Below are 21,805 nucleotides of genomic sequence, written 5' to 3' on the forward strand. Positions count from 1 at the left end.
TCAGAACACGTGGCGTATGTACTTATCATCATAGCCTTCAAAAACACTCGTGGTTTCAGTACCCAAGGAGGGGGGGTTCACAGTGATATGTCAACACAGTAAGTCATAAGGGTACTGAAACTCGTGACTTAGTAGCATCAGCTCTGTCAGCTGCTTGTTGTTAACTTGAATAACGATGAGTTAATTGTCGTTCAGCAGCAACAATTTCGTGGTATGCTGGATGCAGAGTTCACAAACCCACCGAACTCTCTTTACTGGCAACGATGGCATTCATCGCGGTGAGGTTGGCCTGCATCAGTGCGATAAAAACGTTACAAACAAATATTTTATACAGTTTTTTCACACTAGTAATCAGGTCGTGGTAAAATTTTGGCTATATCTAGGAAAGCAGAAGAATGATGTCGGGTTTCCTTACTATATCTGGCATTATAAGTGAGGTACGATACAGTGCAGCTCCGGTGTGTGAAAAGCGTTAACAGTAAAACGAGAAATGTTTCTTTTATGACGCCTCGAAATCCCAACAGTCAGCGTTTAAGTTAGCAAATACACTGTGATCATCATAATGTTAGCTGGTTGTCTAAACATAGCGAAGCAACTACGTTGAACTTGTTAAAGCTGAGTAGGATACCGCAAGCTTGACCAAGTTCGTTTTGAATCAATTAGCTAAGAATCTGAAAAAAACTCCTTCTGTGTGAACTATTACTTTGGAATCAGCTATCTATGACGATAGTTCCCGTAAAATTGTAGATAGGTGGGCTACATCACATTTCATCATAGCGGTCAAAGAACTGAGAGCACGGGTACAAAGACAACAGACGAGGTTCCATCGTTCAGCTTGCCGCGATCTCATTTGTTTGAACAGCTGGTTTCAGTTAGTTGCAGTATACAGCACTACTTTGGATAATTTGGAATTTTTCATTTGTGTCCCAAGGAAAATCTGTACAAAATAGGGCTCGAATGCTATGCACATGAAATGACAACGACCACTGTTTCCGTTTATGGAATCCAAATATATCAGACGTAGCATGGATGCATGTGTTATGAAGAAACTCCATAGCACTGACACAGGTTTGCGTGACTTTTTTTACGCCAGAGATATGTGCGGTGAGGAGACTCCAACCTATTTCACTCTTGGTGCAAGGTGCTCGTTAACTAAAATAAGAGACAACGACGAACCACACTATGGGTACGTACCGTGTCGAAATGGTGGTCGGCTGCATCCACGGCACTGTGAACACCAGTCTTTAACAGAAGAACAATGGCTGCAACATTTTCCATCAGACGGTTGAGAAGATCCGTGGCAGTCATGACCCACCTACAAAGTACAGCCATCTGCACAGACGCGTGCACAGGTGGTGAGCTCTAGTTGAACACCACCGTAAAGAAACTTATGCAAGACATAGGTGAGGCTATACCCCGTAATAAGTGTCCCGTGTGGTTGTACATGCCGCTGTTTTGCATTCCAGAACTATATACACCCTTTTTTTCGTGAGTGCCGCCATAATGCCTAGTGACCACCACGGTCTCCGGTCTGGCAGCGCGTTTGTCTGGTTGGTATTCACGGGGCTGCAGTTTTAGTCTTTTTTTTTCGTTATGGCACAATGAAGGTCCTATAAGGTAACGCAGTCTAGGTAGCAAATGAGTACGAGACTTTCTGGAAAGGTTTGATCCATTGATGTTCACATGTTATTATACGAATGCGCGGACTTGTCCCAAGGGGTGGGTTGACGTCATCAATTTTCGGCATTCTCTTTCTGTCCCCCCCCCAAAAAACGCCGATATTTCGGCGCGTTCTAGCAGAAAAAGGAAATTCTGCAACTATTTGGGGATGCAATAAATTTTTTGTGCATTGCAAAAATGATGATTGCGTGTGTGTGTTTTTTCTTTCACGGTTCGCTCACGCTGTTGTACCAACCATGGCACGTACGTGCAGTCTTTCTTAAACACGCAGTCTCTATTTTGTGGCAGGGGCTACAGCTATTTGTTGTCGGGAAACAATTTATGTTTCTAAATTTTTAAATTACCGATTATTGCTCGCTCGTTTATTCCGCCACGTTTGGACAATACAGCTGTCTATGGGAAGGTGCCGGTATATCAAACAATGCTGATGTTGACATTTTGCTAGGAGAGTCGCTATATTGCATTGGCTTTCGACGGCTATAAGATGAACTTGGTGAAAATTTATTCTCCCGGTGAGCCATGAAGCCTGCCTGGGATTAGTCCTATGACCCGCATCGGAGGTAACTGCTGCTTGATATTGTTATACACAACTTCGCACATAATACGTGTAGTACTGTTTCGGTGAAATTCTTGCTGCCGTTCGCAAAGCTAAGCCGAAAAATTAGCAATTCAGGAAACACTAGACAATCCTAACAACGCGGGTTTTTCATTCATTGCTAAGAGAATAAAGTATCAACGCGCAACTTGTGCGGCACAGTTTTTCAACACAAAAAATGTCTTCGTGAAGTAGTGACGAATGATTGTTCTACACAAAAAGCGACAAAAACCACTTTCTCTACAATTCACCTTGTTCTAGCCTAGTAACTTCACGGCAAAGATGCCTTCACGTCCTGTTCATCTATGTTCATTAATTTCAGTTTTACAGAGCCGGTGGAGAGCACAAGTTAGATTTGCGAGACCGATGACCTCGCAGCAAGAAAGGGCTTTGTCGCTCGTACTAATAAAGCTACATAAACTGCGACGATCACCCTGTTGGGCCGAGCTACAGATTAATTAATAGGGCGAGTGCATGTCAAAGTTTAATATCAAAAGAAAGCGTAAACAAAACAAGTGGCTGCCCAGCATTGTTAGTTCACGTGTTATGCTTAAATGTCAAGAGTGCGGAGTTTTGGTACTGACATGAGAACCCGGAGGCCTCCGGAAACTGACTATTTGGTGTTATTTATCGTTCACTGACATCGCACAGTACATGGGCTTCCATTGAAATGCGACCGCCGTGGCCGGGATCAAAGTCGTACCTTCCGGGTCAGCAGCCGAGAGCTCTACGCACTGACCGACAGAAGCGGACGGTGCATAAATGTTTCTCACTTCACCGGGTGTGGTCGCACTTGTCCATTTATGTTTGTTCGCCAATCTACACGGCCATACAATTGTTTGACCACGTGGGACGCAAGGCATTCTGGATATACTGTGACGTTTGGCAATTTAAAACCTGTAGCGTCGCAGAAACGACGCATCATCAAGAGACCACAAACCGCGACCACTCCGCGTCTGGCGATGCACGTCAAATGGCTATTTAGACAACGATTTCCTTTTTTCTGTAGTTGTTGGAACAACCAAAAGTGGCACAATGGTTTTGCGATGACTTTTCACTGGCGGACAAGGCAATATAAAAGAAAAAAAATTGCAGGTCGACACAAAACACGCGAAACTTATTAGATAACGCCACTAATCCGAGCCCCGGCATCGCACTCCTCGCCATCGCACACATGCCAGAATGCAAAACGCTGGTTGCCAGACAGGTCTTTCTCGCTTGTTAGACATGAGCGTAGTATCTCTAGCCCAAACGCGAATTTTCCTTTTCACTAGCAGTGATCGAATATGTATCTCTACTGTGGTTAGGCAAAAAGGTTAAAAGATCACATAAAATTAATTTCAGCGCACAGCTGTCTAAGTAAACGGGCACTTGTACGTTCCCTACCCAAAAAAGACTTGTTGGCAATCTTGAGACACCTTGAACGATAACACACGCTTCTTGAACATGTGCGGTAAATTTTAACACATTCCAGTCGACCTCAATATACAGAGATCATGCTATTATGGCCGTCATTTCCGTTGACCAACCTTTCATCAAATTGTGTGCTTGCACACATGTGTGGATTTTCGCGTTCGCCGATAGATCAGGTTACTGTCTCCACCAGTTGCCGGTATATCATCACAAATGTCGATGCAGGGCACCCCTCGGTGGTGATTGCTGTCTGGGTTCCTTACAGGTACGTTGGAAACGTCAATCTTTCACCTCTCAGTTTGACATTCGCTAACTCGTCTCGCAAGAGATTGATTGATATCTGGGGTTTAACGTCCCAAAACCACTATATGATTATGAGAGACGCCGTAGTGGAGGGCTCCTGAAATTTAGACCACCTGGGGTTCTTTAACGTGCACCCAAATCTGAGCACACGGGCCTACGACATTTCCGCCTCCATCAGAAATGTAGCCGCCGCAGCCGGGATTCGAACCCGCGCCCTGCGTGTTAGCAGCCGAGTACCTTAGCCACTAGACCACCGCGGCGGGGCACGTCTCGCAAGAGAATAGTCATATTCAGGATAATTAGCGAGCCGCTGGCGGAAGCGACTGCAGAATGTATGGGCGAAACAAAACGCTTTGGACATCAGAAAGCACTTAAGTATTCATGGCGAAGACAGCCTCTGCGGCGTTTGAAAGTTGCCTCTGGGACTCTAGGTGGGTAAGTGCACGCGTCGAGGGTACGCTGAATGACTGCTAAACAAATATGCGCGCGGTATTCACACAGCGAGCATTCGCGCAGGCAAACTAGCGTGTTCACTCATTACCATGTCTGATCACTGATTCATTTATTGTATACATATTGCCACGTTCCTTCCTTAAGTTTTCTTATCACCCCGTTACGCTGTTCGCGATTATCGGCGCGAACTGCGCCTACAGTGTTCTAGAAGCTTCAGGGCTTCCGTAGACAGTTTTGTTGAGGTTGCGCCCACGTCGTGAGCATTTCAGGTTATTCTGGAATCTACGTCGCCGCCAGCGATAACGCTGGAATATTCGATGGCGTAAGTACATATGCCGACACGCTTCGCCGCTTGTCAGTTCATTCACGGCCGACGCTGCATTCACTGCTATCAATGCAAGTGTGCTACTGTAACCCGACTTTCCTTTTATCGGACACAGGTTCGCCCAAATAAACAGTTTGATCTGACCATCTGTTCTGCTGCCTTAAGCCACGTCACGACCCCGTCACATCTAGTGGAGGTGCTTCCCGACCCATGTACCGCACGCCCCCTCCCAGCTGTGAACCAAGTCTACGTCGTAGCGAAGACAGCGACGCCGACATCGATCAGTGGGTCTACCGCAGGCAACAAGGTCTACCACTAGAGTACGGGCTGTTACCCAACCAGACTTGCACGTCCACCATGATGACCACGGCTGCAACGATGGCTGCCACTGCACCACTGCCTGTGACTATCTAGATGCACCCACCCAGAGAACCACCCAGCTTCCACGGAGCGCTTAATGAAGACCCGGAAACCTAGCTCGACACACACGACCGAGTCACCTCCTTGAAAACTGGGACACCAAATAAAAACTACCCCGTGTATACTTCGGCCTAGAAGACGCCACAAATACGTGGTTTGAGAGCCGAGAGTCCACGCTGCGAAACTGCGATGTCTTTCGGACGACGTTCCTTTGCACGTTCATGAGCGTCGTCCGCAAGGAACGTGCAGCGACTATCTTGGGTACGCGTGCGCGACTCCCCAACGAGAACGTCAGAAGTTTCGTCGAGGAGATAACCCGGTTGTTCCGCCAAGCTGCCTTCGCCATGACCGAGGACAAGAAGGTCCTATTTCTTTAGCGAGGTGTTAAAGAAGAGTTGTTTGCGGGGCTTGTGCGTAACCCGCCGAAGACCGTCGAAGAATTTCTCACCGAGGCCAAAAAAATCGAGAAGGCAATTCAAATGCGCACAAGGCAGTGTGACCACCGCTCCACAGCTGTTCACTACTCCCAGGCTCATGCCTTCAGGAAAGACGACCTGCACGAGACAATGCGAGCAATTGTGTGGGACGAGTGGCGCAAGCTAATACCTTCACCGCAGCCTCAAGTTGATTCGATCGCTGACGTTCTGCGAAATGAAGTTCGGCAATCTTGGAATGTCCGAAGCTCCGCAGCCTCAGCCGCAAACGATCAGCTACGCTGCTGCAACCCGACGCTACGCTCCCGCTTCACGCCCACGTCAACAGGCCGCACCGTCGCAGTTTCGCCACCAGCCACCGCCACCGCCGACGGCTTACCGTCTATCCGCCGGTCAGCGCAATGCTCCGAGGAAAACCGAGATGTGGCGTGTCCCCGACCACCAACCTCTCTGCTACCACTGTGGAGAAGCTGGCCATACCTAACGCCGCTGCCAGTACCGTCAGATGTGACTGCGTGGTTTAGCCGTAGATGCGCCACATCCACAGCGGTGGGAAACGCTGCGTGGCATCGCCGACTACATTGCAGCAGCGCAGAGGACACCCCGAGGCTGTTCTCGTTCGCCGTCACCTGGCCGCTACATGCCGCCTCAGCGCCAGCTGTACACTGGCCCCACCTGGGGCCGGTCTCCTAGCCCTTATTCGGGAAACTAAGGGCAGGAACCACTGAAGGGGCAATAGACGGCACCCTTGATTGACTCCACAGTGCCAATTACTTTTCATCGATGGACCTCAAGACAGGCTATTGGCAGATTGATGTAGACGAGAGAGACCGAGAAAAAAATGCGTTTATAACACGAGACGACCTTTTCGTGTTCAAGACCATGCCCTTCGAGGTCTTTGCTCGGCTCCTGCGACTTTTCAATGCGTTATGGACATAGTGCTGGCAGGATTGATGTGGTAGACTTGTCTCGTTTACTGGGACGACGTCGTCTTTTCCTCAAGTTTCGACGAGCATCTTTGGCGCCTTGAATACACACCAACACCGCTGGCATCGGTGTGTACCTCAGTCGGAGCAGTCGGGTCGATAAGACGCAAGAGTGGATGTGAGGTGAGCAGGCAGTGCAACTTTTCGAAGGCATCGTCACAGGCGGGTGACTAAGCATAACTTTTTCAATTCACTCCGCAGAAGTTCAGTCAAGGGGGCATCGATCATCACAAACTTCCAAATAAAGCGGCAGAAACCCGAGCAGAGGCCAAAGAAGCTGTAGTGCCTTCGGAAATGAAGGTTCACAAAACTCTAAAATTGCCCGAAGCTTGGTCGTGTCAGGAAGAATACTGTCATTAGAGACAACATGGCCTAGGATAATGAGCTGACTTGCGCCGAAGCGCGATTTCTTCAAATTGAGCTGAAGGCCGGCGTCAGTTAAACACTGTGGTACTTCGTCAAGCTCGCGGAGATGCGTAGGAAAATCTGGTGAAAATGAAAGCACGTCATCGAAGTAGCACAGGCGTGTTATCCACTTCATGCCGTGCAAAAGATTGTTCATCCTCCGCTTGATTGTTGAGAGCGCGTTGCAAAGACCAAAAAGCATGGCAAGGCATTTGTAAAGGCCTTCAAGTGTGACAGAGACCGTCCTAAGTTGAATTTAACGTGCCATAGGGACTTGCCAGTAGCCGCTCCGTAAGTCTACAGAAGAGATGAGCTCCGCACCTTGGAGTAGGTCAAGCCCCGTCACGGTGGTGGCTAAGGTACTCGACTGCTGACCCGCAGGTCGTCGTGGGATCGAATCCCGGCTGTGGCGGCTGCATTTCCGATGGAGGCGGAAATGTTGTAGGCCCGTGTACTCAGATTTGAGTGCACGTTAAAGAACCCCAGGTGGTCGAAATTTCCGGAGCCCTCCACTACGGCGTCTCTCATAATCTCATGGTAGTTTTGGGACGTTAAACCCCACAAATCAATCAATCAATTAAAGTCAGTCAATGACATCGATACTCGGTAAAGAGTAAACGTCCTTTCGATTTATTTTGTTAAGACGACGGTCATCTACACAGAAGCAAATTGATCCGTCCTTCTTAGCAAGAACGACTCGAGATGTCCAGGCGCTCTTAAAAGGCTGGATGACGCCACGCTTGGGCATGTCAGCTTTTTTGGGTATCGTTAACCTGGCGCTCCGTCACGGACACGCGATAGGGTCTTTGACGCAGTGGCGCATTAGTACCTGTGTCGATTCGGGGACACAATGCTGACGTGCAGCCGAGAAAAGTATGCAGGCAGTCAAAAGAAGAACAGAAGTTGTCCAGGAGTCGTAGAAGCTGAGCACGTTGCGAAATGATTAACGTGTCGGCGATGGAGCTGCTCAGTTCGTCAGGCAAAGATAGCCTGCGTCGAAGAGGCACAGGTCACTCCAGCGACTTCGTGTTCGGCGGAAGGACCAGCCGGCATGTCTATAGGTACAGAGGGATCGAGACTAAACATGCCCGACACACTAGCCCCGAAGAAATGCTAGGGCTGGTTCACGATAGCGTCAAGTATGCCCTGACGGTGCGTTGCCGTCGACCATCTGCCGGCACCGTCCATGGGAGAGCTGTTCAAAGTGCACGGCAAGCTTCGCTGGCGAGGTGTTTCTGCCTTCCGACTGATTGATTGATATGTGAGGTGTAACGTCCCAAAACCACCAAATTATTATGAGAGACACCCGTAGTGGAGGGCTCCGGAAATTTTGACAACCGGGTTCTGTACGTGCACACAAATCGGAGCACACGGACCTAGAGCATTTTCGCCTCCATCGAAAGTGCAGCTGCCGCAGCCGGGTTTCGATCCTGTGACCTGCTGGATCAGCAGCCGAGTACCTTAGCCACTAGACTAACGCGGCGAGGCTTTCTGCCTCCGACAAACATGGCCGTTCTTCCGAATGCAGTTGTCGATCACCTTGAACACATCAAGCAGCCGCCGTGCGCCCTGTAGCTTCTAAGCTCCAAGCGGACCCTTTCATTCGCTTTGTACTCACGTCCTCAAGCTTTAACAACACAGTACTCGAGAAAATTCGGCGCCACTTTTGAGAGCCGTACTCAAATGGTCGATGTTCTAGGCCTATGAACCTTCCTAAATATTTGAGGGCATATGTTACACGTTTCTCAGTTGTTTCTAACTTTGGACAGCTGGCGCCACTTGTCCGGGTGCCAGTTTTGGGGCACGTACGTTTCGTATTACGTCGTGCTATTGTGAATACCGGAGATGCTAAAACACTATTTACGAACCTAGCCTCTGAACAACACGTACGACGTCCACCTTTATTGCTTGAAGGGGACTTGCCAGCTGGATTCTGAGCTGAACGGTTGTGTCACCCTCAATCTCCGACGCCAGAGTACCCCTCGCCAATCGGCCCACCGTACTCCATCTCCTGACGCCCTCTAACTATCCCCGAGTCGTGCCCCATCCTCGGATTCCTTCAACAATGTTTGCTGGGTGCCCCATATCTCCCCTTTGGTCTCTATTTCTATCGCTTCTGTGCAGCGAGTACTCTCTCTTTTTTATCTTGTTCCCCCTCTCCTATCACCTACAAGGTCCTGCGCCGTGTCACCTATAGGCAGATAGAAATTAGGTGCCATTTTTCCCCTTTGCGAGAACCAAGCATTCATTATTTACAGCGTGAAAACCGCGGAGCAAGAAGCAAGATGCTCTAAGTGTCCCGCGGCAGACGCAGATTGTGCGCAGAGCCGAAAGCAGACGACGCGGCTCAACCATGTTGTTCCTTCGTCGCTGATTGGCTACATCACTCTCCCTCAAACGTCAACGAGCGGCAGACGTGCGCGAAGGAAAAAGCTTTGAACGGCCGCTTGAGAACGTCAAACCGCGAGGCATGCTTGCCGCTAGAGTGAACCGGCCCTTACAGGACATGACAACAGGTTTGAGATGAGCAGTCTGCTGATGGCGTCATTAAGTTCTACAAGGGCATAAGGTAGCGGCGAACGCTTGCGACGTACAAAAACGGCAGATAGCGTGACAAGCGCACTCGACTCGGCGAGCGTGTTGCGGCACCTTGTCAAGGGCAAAAGAGTGCGGCGGAATGGTAACGTCTTCAGCCACAAATAATTTGTCCGTGGTTTCAAGAGCGTCAAATTACAGAGCGTCACGAAACACTTCAAATGCCACCTCAGCGCGAGAGCAGTCGATGACGGCATTATTAGCGGAGTGAAAGTCCCAACCCGAAACGAGGTCATGGGAGCAGGGATCCTACACTAGCAATTAGACGACGTAGATGATGCCATCAACCGAAACGTAAGCAGTACAGGCGGCGGCCGACTCGACGTGCTCTGCGCTGCCTGTACGAAGCAATATACTTGTGGCATCGTAACTTCTTGCTTCTTGAGCAAGCGGCAGAGTCTGGCACTGATCACTGAAACTGCGGAACCAGTATCGACAAGAGCGAGTGCAGCGACGCCGTCCACATATACGCAAAGAACAATAATTGGTGGACAGGCCTTGGTCTTGTCGCGGGTGACGCCGTTACTGTTTCTGGAACTGCGGCAATTACTTTTTCCACTCCGGCAATAAAGGACGACGATGCATCAGCGTTGGCGAGTGGCGGTTAACAGAAGGGCGGTCGCCAGCGTACGAATATATCTGGTGGTGTGCTGAGAGCCAGCGAACGAAAGGCGCGGTGGCACATAAGGGGCAGGTTTGAAGCTCTGGTGTTAGACAAAGACGCGCCGATGTCAGTATCGAGCTATGTGGCCAGGCAATATACTCCTGGATGACCTGCCGAATGTTTGCCGGCATAGGTGGCGGTGGTTGGTCGGCTGTTTATAGCGGCGACTGTTGACGAGTGATCTGAGCTCAAACAAACTCTTTGATATGCGATAACAGTGAGTTGAGGTCGGGCTCAAAAGGGTGTCGTCCGAAACGTCTGGGTGTGGCGTGAGAAGAACCTGTCGTCGGTGCTCGTCGAAACTGACAAAGATCGATGAGTTCATAGACAGTGGCGGGGTTGTTCGAGAGCAGAATTTGAAAGACGTCATCGTAAATGCCTCTTATGTGTCGTCGTACCTTGTCAGTTTCTGCCATCGCCGGGTTGACATGCGAGCAGACGTCGAGGATGTTCTCGATGTAGCTAGTGAAGGTCTCACCAGTTTGTTGGGACTGGCTGCAGTAGTGGGCATAACAATCAACGAGACTCACCTCGCCCACTGCGCCGCTCATACCGAAGACAGCCTGCCATCGACGTGTCGACATCTAGCAAAAGTTCTTTTCTTGTGACTTCACTACTGTAATAGCGGTTCAAACAAAATATGGCTTTGAATTAACACCCACAAATAAAGATAGTATAGGTACACCACTAGCATGAGGCATAGCCCTGAACAAAAGGTGCTTCCGCATGCGCTCACATTACGTGATGATGGGGAGTGGCGATTATTCATTGCTCGCCACGTCAGCCCCAACGTATTCGGAAGTAACAAAAAACGACACGTGCTCGTGCGTGATGTCACCGCCACCAAACACTCCCATTTACTTTTTGCCACATAAAAGCAATCGCTCTCCTGTGAACCCAGCAAACTACGTATGTTTTTGGTGGTCGATGTAAAAGAAGACAGACTGCACACGTGGACCGCAGGAACGCTTCCACTCCCACCTCCTTAAAACCAACAGAAAAAAAAAGGCTGTCGACTTTTGTTAAAAATTGGTGTGGAAATTATTATAAAATGATAGTTGGAGTTTAACGTCCCAAAAGCACAACATAATTTTGAGGGGCTCCATAGCGAAGGGCTCCGTAAATTTCGACCAGCTGCGATGCTTTAAGGTAAAGCTAAATCTAAGTACACGGGTCTGAAATATATTCACCTCCACCGGGGGATCCGGAAATAATGTGAAAAGTATCGGTGGACTTTTTCTTCAAAAACAAGAGCTTATATGCATGCTGTGTCATTTTCTCTAAATAGAAAAGACAGAATGGACATGAAAAATGCCAGATGTTACAGCGCCAACCACCTAAACCAAAGCCACAGCCGTGAACATAAATACATGTACACAGAAAGCGCATGCAGCCTGGAAAAAAATTTAAATCCAATCTTAAGGCAGTCGGCTACAAAACCTTCATTTCAACTAAACGCTCTCATTCAGTCGTCCTTTAATTGTAAGCCCTAAAGACGTCAGACTCTGTCCAGGCGGCACAGCGAAAAATGCCGCCCCCAGCACCCCCATCGCCCCGCTGGCCATAACTCGGTAGTGCAAAGACAGTCGTCCTTAAGCGCGCGTTCACCGGCCTTCCTCCTTCGTTGCTGTTGAGGCGACATTTCCTGAAAATTGAGCTCCTTCCAAGCTTGTATTGTCGATACAACGTCACCTCAGAAAAGTAAAAAAAAAAGCTCATCAAAGCGAACTACAGGCACAACGCCAGAGTTTATTTCTGCATGCTGCAACTCGCAATTTAAATGCGAGCAATAGTCACAAGACTGCGAGTTCGAAGCAAGCTCCGACATGCGTTCTGTAATGCCTAAATGTGTTAAATTTGGGCGTGCGTACAATGCCAACGCGATGAAGTACGCCAGCAATGTATCTTACAATCAGTGGTACAAATCTCTCTATCTGGCACGACGGATCCCGGCCATTTTTCGCCTGCGCAGTTGCATTCTCCATCCACCTTTCGGTCATTGTGCGTTGAATCGTTTAACTACGCACATTGGAAAGTTTTATTGACGGTTGCCTTCCATTTTTATACACTGCAAATAGAAATACATGCATGTCTGTTTTCTTGGTGTAAAACGAAAGGCAAAAGCTAGGCCTCCGATATAATGCCGGCGGAGACAAAACGGCCACAAAAACGTTACTTGGTCATGAGCACCATTTAGCAATTTACCTGTATTAGGCAAGTACATATTAGCATTTGCTAGTTAATGCCGAAACTTGGAGTCTTCACAGCCCACGTGGTCAGTGGTGTGTGGTGGCGACCATTTCAGATAATCGGCAGTCGCGGCTTGTACAATGGTTACCGCACGCGTCCCCAGTCTGCATTGAACACGGCGCGCACCACGGTCAAAGGCTTTGTTGAGCTTTATATTCAAAGTTACCGCCAGGTCTGCTAAAAGCAACAACAGGATATCTACATTATCACACTTTGTAATGCGACTTACCGCGAAAAACTTGAGTAATTCGCTTACCCAACACGTTCGCAACGGCTCGTGTCTGGCGCTCTCGCCTTCTGCTTAGCGGCAGCAATTGAAATTGGTAAAACTGAAGTTCTTTGCGTGTGCCGCAATGCACAGCCAAACATTAGCGCGGCTAAGGGAATAAGGTCTTTCTTCGGAGAGCATGAAGCTGCTGCGTCTGCTCTTGTTTTGACCGCCGTTCTGGCGAGTGAAGTAGCAACCACTTCATGGCAGTTCGGCGACGCTGTCGACTAGCGGACAGGAATTCGTTGCTGTTTTTATAATTGTTCAAAGCACAAAAACGTAATGTTTAGCTAATCGTTATTTCGAATGCGCTAGTTGCACCTGGTTGCGCAGCGAACTGCACAAGAGAGTCGGGCTTTGCACTACCCAAAACTGTGTCGACAGGTGGTGCCACGTGTCTGCAAAACTGTAGAAGCTCACGTCTATGCCTCGTTTTGTAACCCTGGTCTTGCAGCCGCCGAGAGGTAGAATTGGTCACAAGCACTTCCGTCGTGTTGATTCGATGCCAATGATTCGCTTCCGAAGCTGCAGCTCACAACGACCTAGAAGGTCTTGTCCTCGCTGTAGCTTGAAGAACAAACCCTTGCCATGAATGGGCGAGGGGTGTACGCAGTCGAGCGCCGAGATCGCATGCTGGCGTGTAGGCACATCAGACCTATCCTATTACTCAACATCTAAGCCCCGGTGACATTCAAATGCTCACAAGGTGACCCTGGTACTGTCTTGCGGGCTGTTATCGGCTTGCTTCCAATGGGCGACCTCACGTTGCAGCATCGCCAAGCAGTGGCGTACTTAGCAATTTATTTCGATGGAAGCCCACCCCGTTTCTGATATAGGGGCTAGATAGGCAATTGTGGTCGAGCGTCGTTTTCAGCCCTGTATCCCACGGCACAACAATTCGGCAAGAGTACGTGACCGGTGTGCCAAACCCTGGCTATGCCACTGTCACCGAGCAGCCCAAGTGAGTTTTTCGGCCCGAGGACCGCACCTCGGAAGGTCAGCGTTATCAGCCCCTGACCCGAATGCCTGTCGCCAGTGTGCTGCTGATGAGAGAATCTTCAAGCGTTGGAATTTTGACAATACCATATCATTTCGTCATCTTCCTTTAAGGCTAGGGTCGCGCACTTACAGCTTTTGACACCTATCGTCCGCCCGCGTATCATGCGACACAGATGAAACTTTTTGTAGGCATGTGCAAAAACGCGAGTTCTTCCTGGCGAGAACTTTCTCTGGCCGCACAGCCAAAACTATATACGGTGCCGCGCAGAATGCACTTATGCTGCTGCGTATAGCTCACGAACCCCATCGCTTGTAGTCTAGATGGTATAAAAGAAAACAAAGAGAAAGAGGTATGGCACTCAAGGTTGTTTCAATTAGGATTAATATTTCTTTGAACTTATCACCAAAAATCACGATACTATTATCAGCAAAAAATTTTTTACTACAAGGGGTTCTTGAACGTGCACCCTTATGTATAGGCACACTAACCTGAAGCATTTTTGCCTCCGATGAAACCGCGACCACCGCGGCCGGAATTCAATCCCCAAACTTACGCATCAGCAGCCGAGTGTCTGAGCCACTAGAATAGTGTGGCGGATAAGCAGATTTGTATTTTAATTGACTATATGTAAGGAAGCTTGTCGCGTGTTTTTCACAGTCTAGTCTTTTGGTGTCGGTTTCGCGGGTTTCTGCCCTTGTGAAGAACGATGACGCGATTCGGAATGCGCACATCAAAAAGTGTGAGCAAGCGTCAGTGCGTGCTCGTGATGTGATCAATGTTCCTAGAAAAGAAAAGAAAACCCAGGAGACAGCGCCTCATTGTGAAATTTTGTTGTCCGCGTACAGCAAAGAAAGAATAAGTCGCGGTGAAGCGATGCTACAAGCGCTATTGGGCTCTCATTGCGATAGCCGCCTTGATGCCGGCGACTCGGGAGTCTTCAGCAAGTTAACTTGCTTAAAAGCGAAACTGACCGGGAAAGAGCATATAAAGGGAATGACCTATTTTATAATTTTTTTGCGTTAATTGTCGGTGCTTTCGTTGCCTACTATCGCCGATACGATTGTGCTGAAACTCACTGTAAAAACAGGCGCCTACGGCGGGAGGATTTTTCGGCACTTCCCGACAAGAGTGATTTATCACGACAAAATGATCGTCACTGCTTCGTCGGAGTAAGACATATGCTCACCATCCGTTTCACAGTGTAAAAATTGCGTTGTTGACCACGGAAGCAAAGGTGCACGTTTAACCTGTTTGTAATTGCCGTGGCTGGACTGCTCACGCGTGCGGGGTTTCTATAAGGAACACCCAGATAATTCTCTTGTCCAGCCCTAGTGATTGCGTTCTTGAAGTAATTTGCGAATGAGTGTGCGATATTTTGCGCATTTCGGATAACTAAGCGAGAAGAAATGGGCAAACACGAGCAACGGTGAAGGGTGTGCTTTGAGCGCAGCAAGCAGTTGCCCTTTGAAATACCCAGTAATCGGCTGCAGAATCGCCTCGGGGTAGTATTTTCTAGCATATAAACGGTCCCCACTTCGAGATCCCTCCCACATATGAGCAAACGATGCCAAATGTCAACATACGTACGATGACAGCATAAACGTACGCGTGCTCTGCCCGATCAAGTAGGCCGATATGTTATTCATATGGCATATTCTGCATTGCGAAATATCTGACAAATGTATCAAAACAGCTGAGCGAGTAAAAGGCCAACGGGGAGAATGGCCACTCAAATAATGGTATCGTGGCACGTAACACGATTGAAGTCTCTTTTGAAGCGTGAAGGGTCAATAGGCTATGTTATGTTTAGACTCATAGCCTTAAACGCTATGTGTTACACAAATATATGGTGAGTGCTCAGAATCTCACATTGAAACAATGTCTGAGTGCGTGAGGCAAGGACATCTGGCGTAGAAGGGGATTCAAATGCGTAAAAAAATTCACAGCATATCCACGGGGTGAATGATGATGAGTGGTCGAAGCTCCTGAGGGAAAATCATCGGTAAAAACGTGACTATTCAGTGAACGTTCGCTCACTACATCATCAAGAAAGACGTGAGAAACACTGTGTACGTACGGCAGGGCCCTCGCGCCGTTGCTGTGACGCTTGGGCCTCTCGTTTTCGAACGCTGTGATCATGGCGGCGGCGACGCGCAGCCAGACGACACGCTTCGGCCTCCCGCTCTCGTAGGGCAGGATCTTGGCGGCGGCGTCGCGCAGCTTCACGGAGCGCTTTTGCCTCGCGGTCTCGCACATCGGGATTATATCTGCCAGCACGCGCTGCCGCCGCTCTGCGGCCTTATCCATCGGGCAACTCCGAGTGCGCGCCAACAGCGAACGAATTCTATTACAACGTTCTCCGTCATCTAGTAAACAATCGAAGACCTAAACTAGAGGTAGCCACGCCCGCCATCTAGTAAACAATGCAAGAACTAAACTAGGGGTGGCTACTTACACACGCCGAGGATGGACAGAGCCACGCCTTAAGGAGCTTCGCCCCTAAAAAGCCAGAAAACTACAAGGAGCGTATTTATATTTGTTGAGTAAGAAACGGTTTACTCTATGGCTATTCACTATTTCGAACACGAGATGTCATTTTCGCAAACCAAAACTAAATAAACAAGTTTACGAGTAAGCATCATAGCAAATGGACGGTTATTTCATAATGCCGTTATGTGCAGTAATGTCTTCATATTTAGCGCTGGCATAGCGCTGTGACTTGCGCTCCAATCGAGTGCCGGCAGCAGCTCACGTGTGCGCAAACGCTTCAAGGGTTGAACTACGTCGTCTGCTACGACAGGGCGCGGGCTGCATTGCGGGCCAGCGCATGGATATCATTGTTAATGTGAGAACTGAGCCGATACTCTGCACTAATCATTTGCAGAAAGATCGGCGCCGCAATATTGGATACGAAGTAACAAGGAACAACAAACTAGCGTATGCTTTCTTTCTTCGTATCCCGTCTTGATGCGCAGTTTTTTTTTCAAATGTTCTCGTACCAAGTTTCCAAACTTTCAATGCTTCTCTCCACTAAACGTTGCGCAATACCACCCGCTCAGCCTTTGTTTGTCATAAGGGGGCACAAGAACCAGTATTTGACAGCATACCTTGCTCGCTCTATCGAAACATCGTGGCACTATGCGCATTCCCGAATGTTTCTTCATTGTGTGGCTGCCACGATAAGCTTAGATACGGAAGACACGATAATGAGCATGCACCGTGCGTAATCCCTATTTGACTAACTAAATCAAAGCACTCAGTGGTCAACGCTAAGCAGCTGTGTCGGTCACAACAAAACAAGTGGCAATAAATTCAGCAAAGATTTAGGCCAGAACAACCACCTGACAATATTGGATCAAAGCAGGAAGGACTTGCTCCCTGCGCCTAAATGCACTCGTGACGCTTCCAAGTTCATGTCCCCAGCGGTGGCAATGACGGCGCTAATTCTTGACTGCAGTGAATGCATGTTGTCAGTGACGTGTTCCTCCGCAAAATGTCCCATTCGTTGACGATAGGGACGTGTCATCACAAGATGCAGATTGAGCTGAAAAAAACAAGAGCTCGTCTGCCGTACGTTTTATCCTATTTTTTTTTCTTGTCTGAAAAAAAGCAGTACTGTATTGTTCGCCCTTGTTTGCCGCGTTTTGTATACCTGAAAAAGTGCGCCTTAAAAGTAATGAACGCTGTTGTAAAGACTTCACTACGTTTCGGCGTCGGCTAGCGAGTATTAGAAAAATGAAACGTCGTCACGAAGAGACACGTTCAGGCATTGGCCTCACCTTAAACATTGTTGAACTTTCCAATTTGCTTTATCGTGTTGAGCCAGCGCAGCCGTCGCGCACATTGCGTGCTGAATGTCGTGTCTTTCCTCGTCCAATTGTACTGCGGTGTACACTATCGTGCTTTATGAAAGGGAGCATGCTAACGTGTGGCCTACGCTTTGGGCGGCAGCTGCCTAGCGCACCATCAACCGACACCGAAAGAAAACACGTTTGCTTTCAGCGTCATCTGTTGCCAAAAATAAATAACAAGCTATGGCCGGCAGACAAGCCCTGCTAAATTGCACTCCATCTCTACTCACGCCTGCAGTGCATAGTCCGCAACCAACATTTCAAACGTTGTGCGCGACAACGGCGCAAGCTGCAGTAATCGCCCGATATCGCACGCCGCGGGAACAAAAATCTAGCAATGCTTGTCTACCGGCCATGACTCGTTATTTCGCTTGGCCATAGATGACGCTGAAAGCGAACGTGCTTGCTCCCCTTGTTGTTTGATGGGGCTGTAGGCAGCCGCCACAGAACGCAGGCCTCGCATTCCTTTTCATAAAGAATGACACTGTACACAGAGTGAAGAAAACTTCATGAACGCACGCAGAATTATGGCGTTTCGAGAGAGCAAACAATGCAAGCTGTGAAATTCCGCTTGTAGCACCTCATTATCACAAAGGCCGAGAGTTTGGCGTCTCACAACGTTTGATGCAGATTATTGGCTCAGTTCCTGCACTATAGCATGCCGTGTGCTGCCCAGCAACGCGGCATGCAAGAGCAGCCGTAGCAGACGACGCGGTTGAAACTACGCTCCTGAATTATGCGCGCACGCACAAGCGGCTGGCGGCGCGTGGTAGCAGAGCTGACCGCATGACGATGCCGCGCGCTTCGAGATTTTCCCTAAATGTTGGTCTCTTCGATTTGGCTTGCACTGTCTGCGCTTGTTCTGAAAAGTGTCGCAGCGGTGCTGTGGGCGCGCAGCACCGTTTCAGCAAGTGCAGGTGCTCCAGCGACAGTACAGTGCGGCAGCTACTGCCAAAACGAATATGAAAGTGCAGGAGGAGTTCGTCGAATAGACAACGCGGCGTGTATCGATGGTGTTGTTTACTAAAACACTATCGCGATGGCTGTATTCATTCCGTATTAAAAAAACTGCTTGACAGCGTTCATGATTCTGACAAAGGCGATCATCTGTACAGTAACAGAGGAGGTGTTGATGGGGTTTGTGCTCTTCCTTTGCTCGATGTACGTGACAATGTCAGTCATGCTCTCTGGTGCAGGAACGCTGTCAGACGGTTTCATCAGCATGATTTCAAGTGACTGTTCATACTGTCTAGAAAGACAATTTAGCGTTTGGCCCTGCATTGTTAGTCTTCAAGTGCGTGCGAGGCCGTAGAGCAAGAAAAAAAAATTCCGGGAATGCTTTAACCAACAGAGCCAATTTTCTTACCACTATATCAACATAAGGCACGTAGGTAAGCTTCCTTGAATACATGTTTTAAAGCAGTCTTTTTGAAGGCTTCCTACGACATCGGTTTTACGCTTTCGTAAAGACGAAGTGAGCTTGCGTCTCAAGCAGCATCTTTAATACGTTAACCTTTTTTCCCTGTGATTCTTAATTACTGCACAACAACGGTGGATTTGTCTGCTCATGAGACACACGTGTAAAAGAATCAGTTATAATAGCTGCCGATAAGAGAGCTCAGATTAACCATCGGTGGCAAGAGCTTGACTCGTTTGTTTGCACGCACGCCCTGAACAACACAGCGTCGTCTGCTCCAAGGTTGGGAGGAGGAAGGGGAGCATGCCATGCTGCACCTCTTTTTGAGCAAGTGCAGGCCGGCAGGGAACTCGTGCAGCACTGCGTTTGTACCGCGACAAAACGAGGAAGCCACGGAGTGCAGAGCGCGTGCCTGGCAGCAGTGAATCGGGGACAAAGGTGTTGAACCATTGAACTGGCGCTGCCGGTGCAAATAAATCGAAGAGACCTTGTGAAACAGCCTGTACATCTAGCCACGTGGTAGCTTTAAGTCAGAGCAGTATGAAGTTACCCGGAGTTTCACATCCTGAAACTACAATATGTATATGACTCACCTTAAGGGCGCCTAAAATTTCGACCATCTGGCGTTCTTTAACGTGCACTGACATCGCAAATTACTCGGGCCTCTACCATTTCGCCTCCGTCAAAATGTGACCACTGTAGGTAGGATTGAACCCGCGACCTTCCATTTAGCAGCCGAGCACCACGACAGATGCCCCGCCCTGCTGCGGCGGACATGCAGTGGCCCAGAAAGTTGTCACTAGGTATGAAGTATACGCATGTAGCTTTGTGGCGCGTACATCCACTGTTCTGAAGGCGCCACCGTATGCAGCTTTAAAGGTCTGAATGACGGCCACTCCCTTACTCGTTATCAACCCACCACCGTATTAAAGATGGTCAGAAGTTTTCATCGTCATCCAAAATCTAAAAGAAATGATTATGTCTTATGGGCCCTACGATATTGTGGCCAGTCGACAAAGCCTCTACCCACAGAATTGGATGTTAGCACATTGCAAATGCAATCAAGTTACCATCGTTGCATGGCTCATTGTTTCGAAGAACCACGCTCATGAACAGTGGGAGGCACCGAACTAAGCGACACAGTAAACAGAGGCTGGCACCTATAAAATTACTTCACTACAAGTACCCTTTCAGAAGGAATCACTGTAGCTAAAGTGGTGTGCGGACAACCGCAAGTCGTCTAAATTTATCCCAGTAGCGTTGGCGTTACCTATATTTGGGTCATTACGTCGCAATATAATACGTATGTTAGCGAAAACATTGCACTAACCTTTGTTATGGTACAGAGCATCAGTTGGGCGACCATCAGGATGACGTAGGCGACGATCTCGTCAGGTTGGAAAAAGGCTTCGGTCAAGCGTTCCTGCACTTGATGAAAGACGCGAGACGCCAGTGCTTCTACGTACAATAGCTGCCGCGACAGCAACGGCATGAGCAGAGCTCTGCAAACCAACACGGTCTTCCTAACGGTCGTTTCGACGGCTGTCATAGGTAGGGAAATAAACACCGAATGATTCTTGGCCTTCTCGTATAACCGAGAGGCTCGAATGAGAAGGCTAGCCACCAAGGGCACAGCGAAGAGCCGCCCCATGAAATCGAATTGCCGTTCAGGGTACACGGCTGTGACACTGCTTGAAAGGGTGGCCTCTTCCATGACAGTGCTTGAGGCGTTATTTCAGAGCGCTCTCAAGCTACTCTCGCTGTAGACTTGGCTACAATCTGCCCTACCTGCCGTAACTAACGCGCATTCATACTTCTTGGACGCTGTGGTGATTGCTATTATACGCGATAAGCAGGATATAATTCGAAGTGTTCTCGCATGCGCGTTCACGCTATTTATTCGCGGCAGGATTGGGCTATAGGTGGCAGCACCTTTCCCGCGACGTGGGGATATGTGGATACAAATACACGCAGCGGCGCTTCGTTGCATGTGGTCTCAGCCGATTGTTGGCAGATAAAACGCGTTGACTGCAACTTGCCGTTAATATCCACGCTTTTCTCTACGGAATCAGTGCACGACGCCTATGCAAAGTTAGCATTACCCGCGACTAAAGCGCATTCTGCCTTTCATAGAGATGCTCACTTTTGGTGACTCTCTTCACGCTTTCGCACTAAATCACACTTTTGCTGAGTTGTTTGCACGTGGTTATCAAGTGTTTCGTCTGCTATGCACTGCTGTAGCATAACTGAACTACTTAATCGCATCTGTGTCATCTGCATACTAAAAAAAAAAACGACAGAAATTCAGTACCACCGTTCGCACCTTATATACATATGATGGTTTTCTCTACTTCTGCTCACCATGAAATGTGGGACAGTCGATAAGTCCAGACAAGAGAGCTTAGTGGCTACGGCACTTTGCGATATACTGCGTTTACCGCGTGTACGCACATCTTTTCCGCACCAATGAGAATATAAAAAATAATTGAGTTCATCAGAAAGGTTTCATCGATGTACTACGCGCATGAAGGCTCTACAACAAGGGCCTGCTGAATGAAAAAAATATGACCACTGCCTCCTGTTGGTCACTATTAATTCCACACAAACGCTGAAGACAATGCAAAACTGTTGAAATTTTCAGAGGAAATATACGGCATTATATATAAGGCGTGTCATCTGAATTATTTTCAACGTCTGCGCTGTTCAAATCGTTCTTAAATCTAAGCACATGGCTGCGCATAGTAAC

General features: G+C 48.5%; 1 protein-coding gene across 1 annotated transcript in view; it reads right to left on the bottom strand.

Annotated features, from left to right (window-relative positions):
• The window catches only part of LOC119169450 (uncharacterized), a 42,138-nt gene extending 21,210 nt beyond the window's left edge, over positions 1-20,928 (bottom strand). The window contains exons 1-2 of the mRNA XM_075883646.1: positions 20,390-20,928; positions 1,195-1,332 (exon numbers count right to left, since the gene is read on the bottom strand). Of these exons, the coding sequence (XP_075739761.1) occupies positions 1,195-1,332; positions 20,390-20,773 (522 nt within the window). The 5' untranslated portion in view covers positions 20,774-20,928. The remainder of the gene's footprint in view (positions 1-1,194; positions 1,333-20,389) is intronic.
• Between the last annotated feature and the right edge of the window lie 877 nt (positions 20,929-21,805).

The sequence above is a fragment of the Rhipicephalus microplus genome, chromosome 2, assembly GCF_043290135.1.
Source record: "Rhipicephalus microplus isolate Deutch F79 chromosome 2, USDA_Rmic, whole genome shotgun sequence".
NCBI lineage: Eukaryota > Metazoa > Arthropoda > Arachnida > Ixodida > Ixodidae > Rhipicephalus > Rhipicephalus microplus.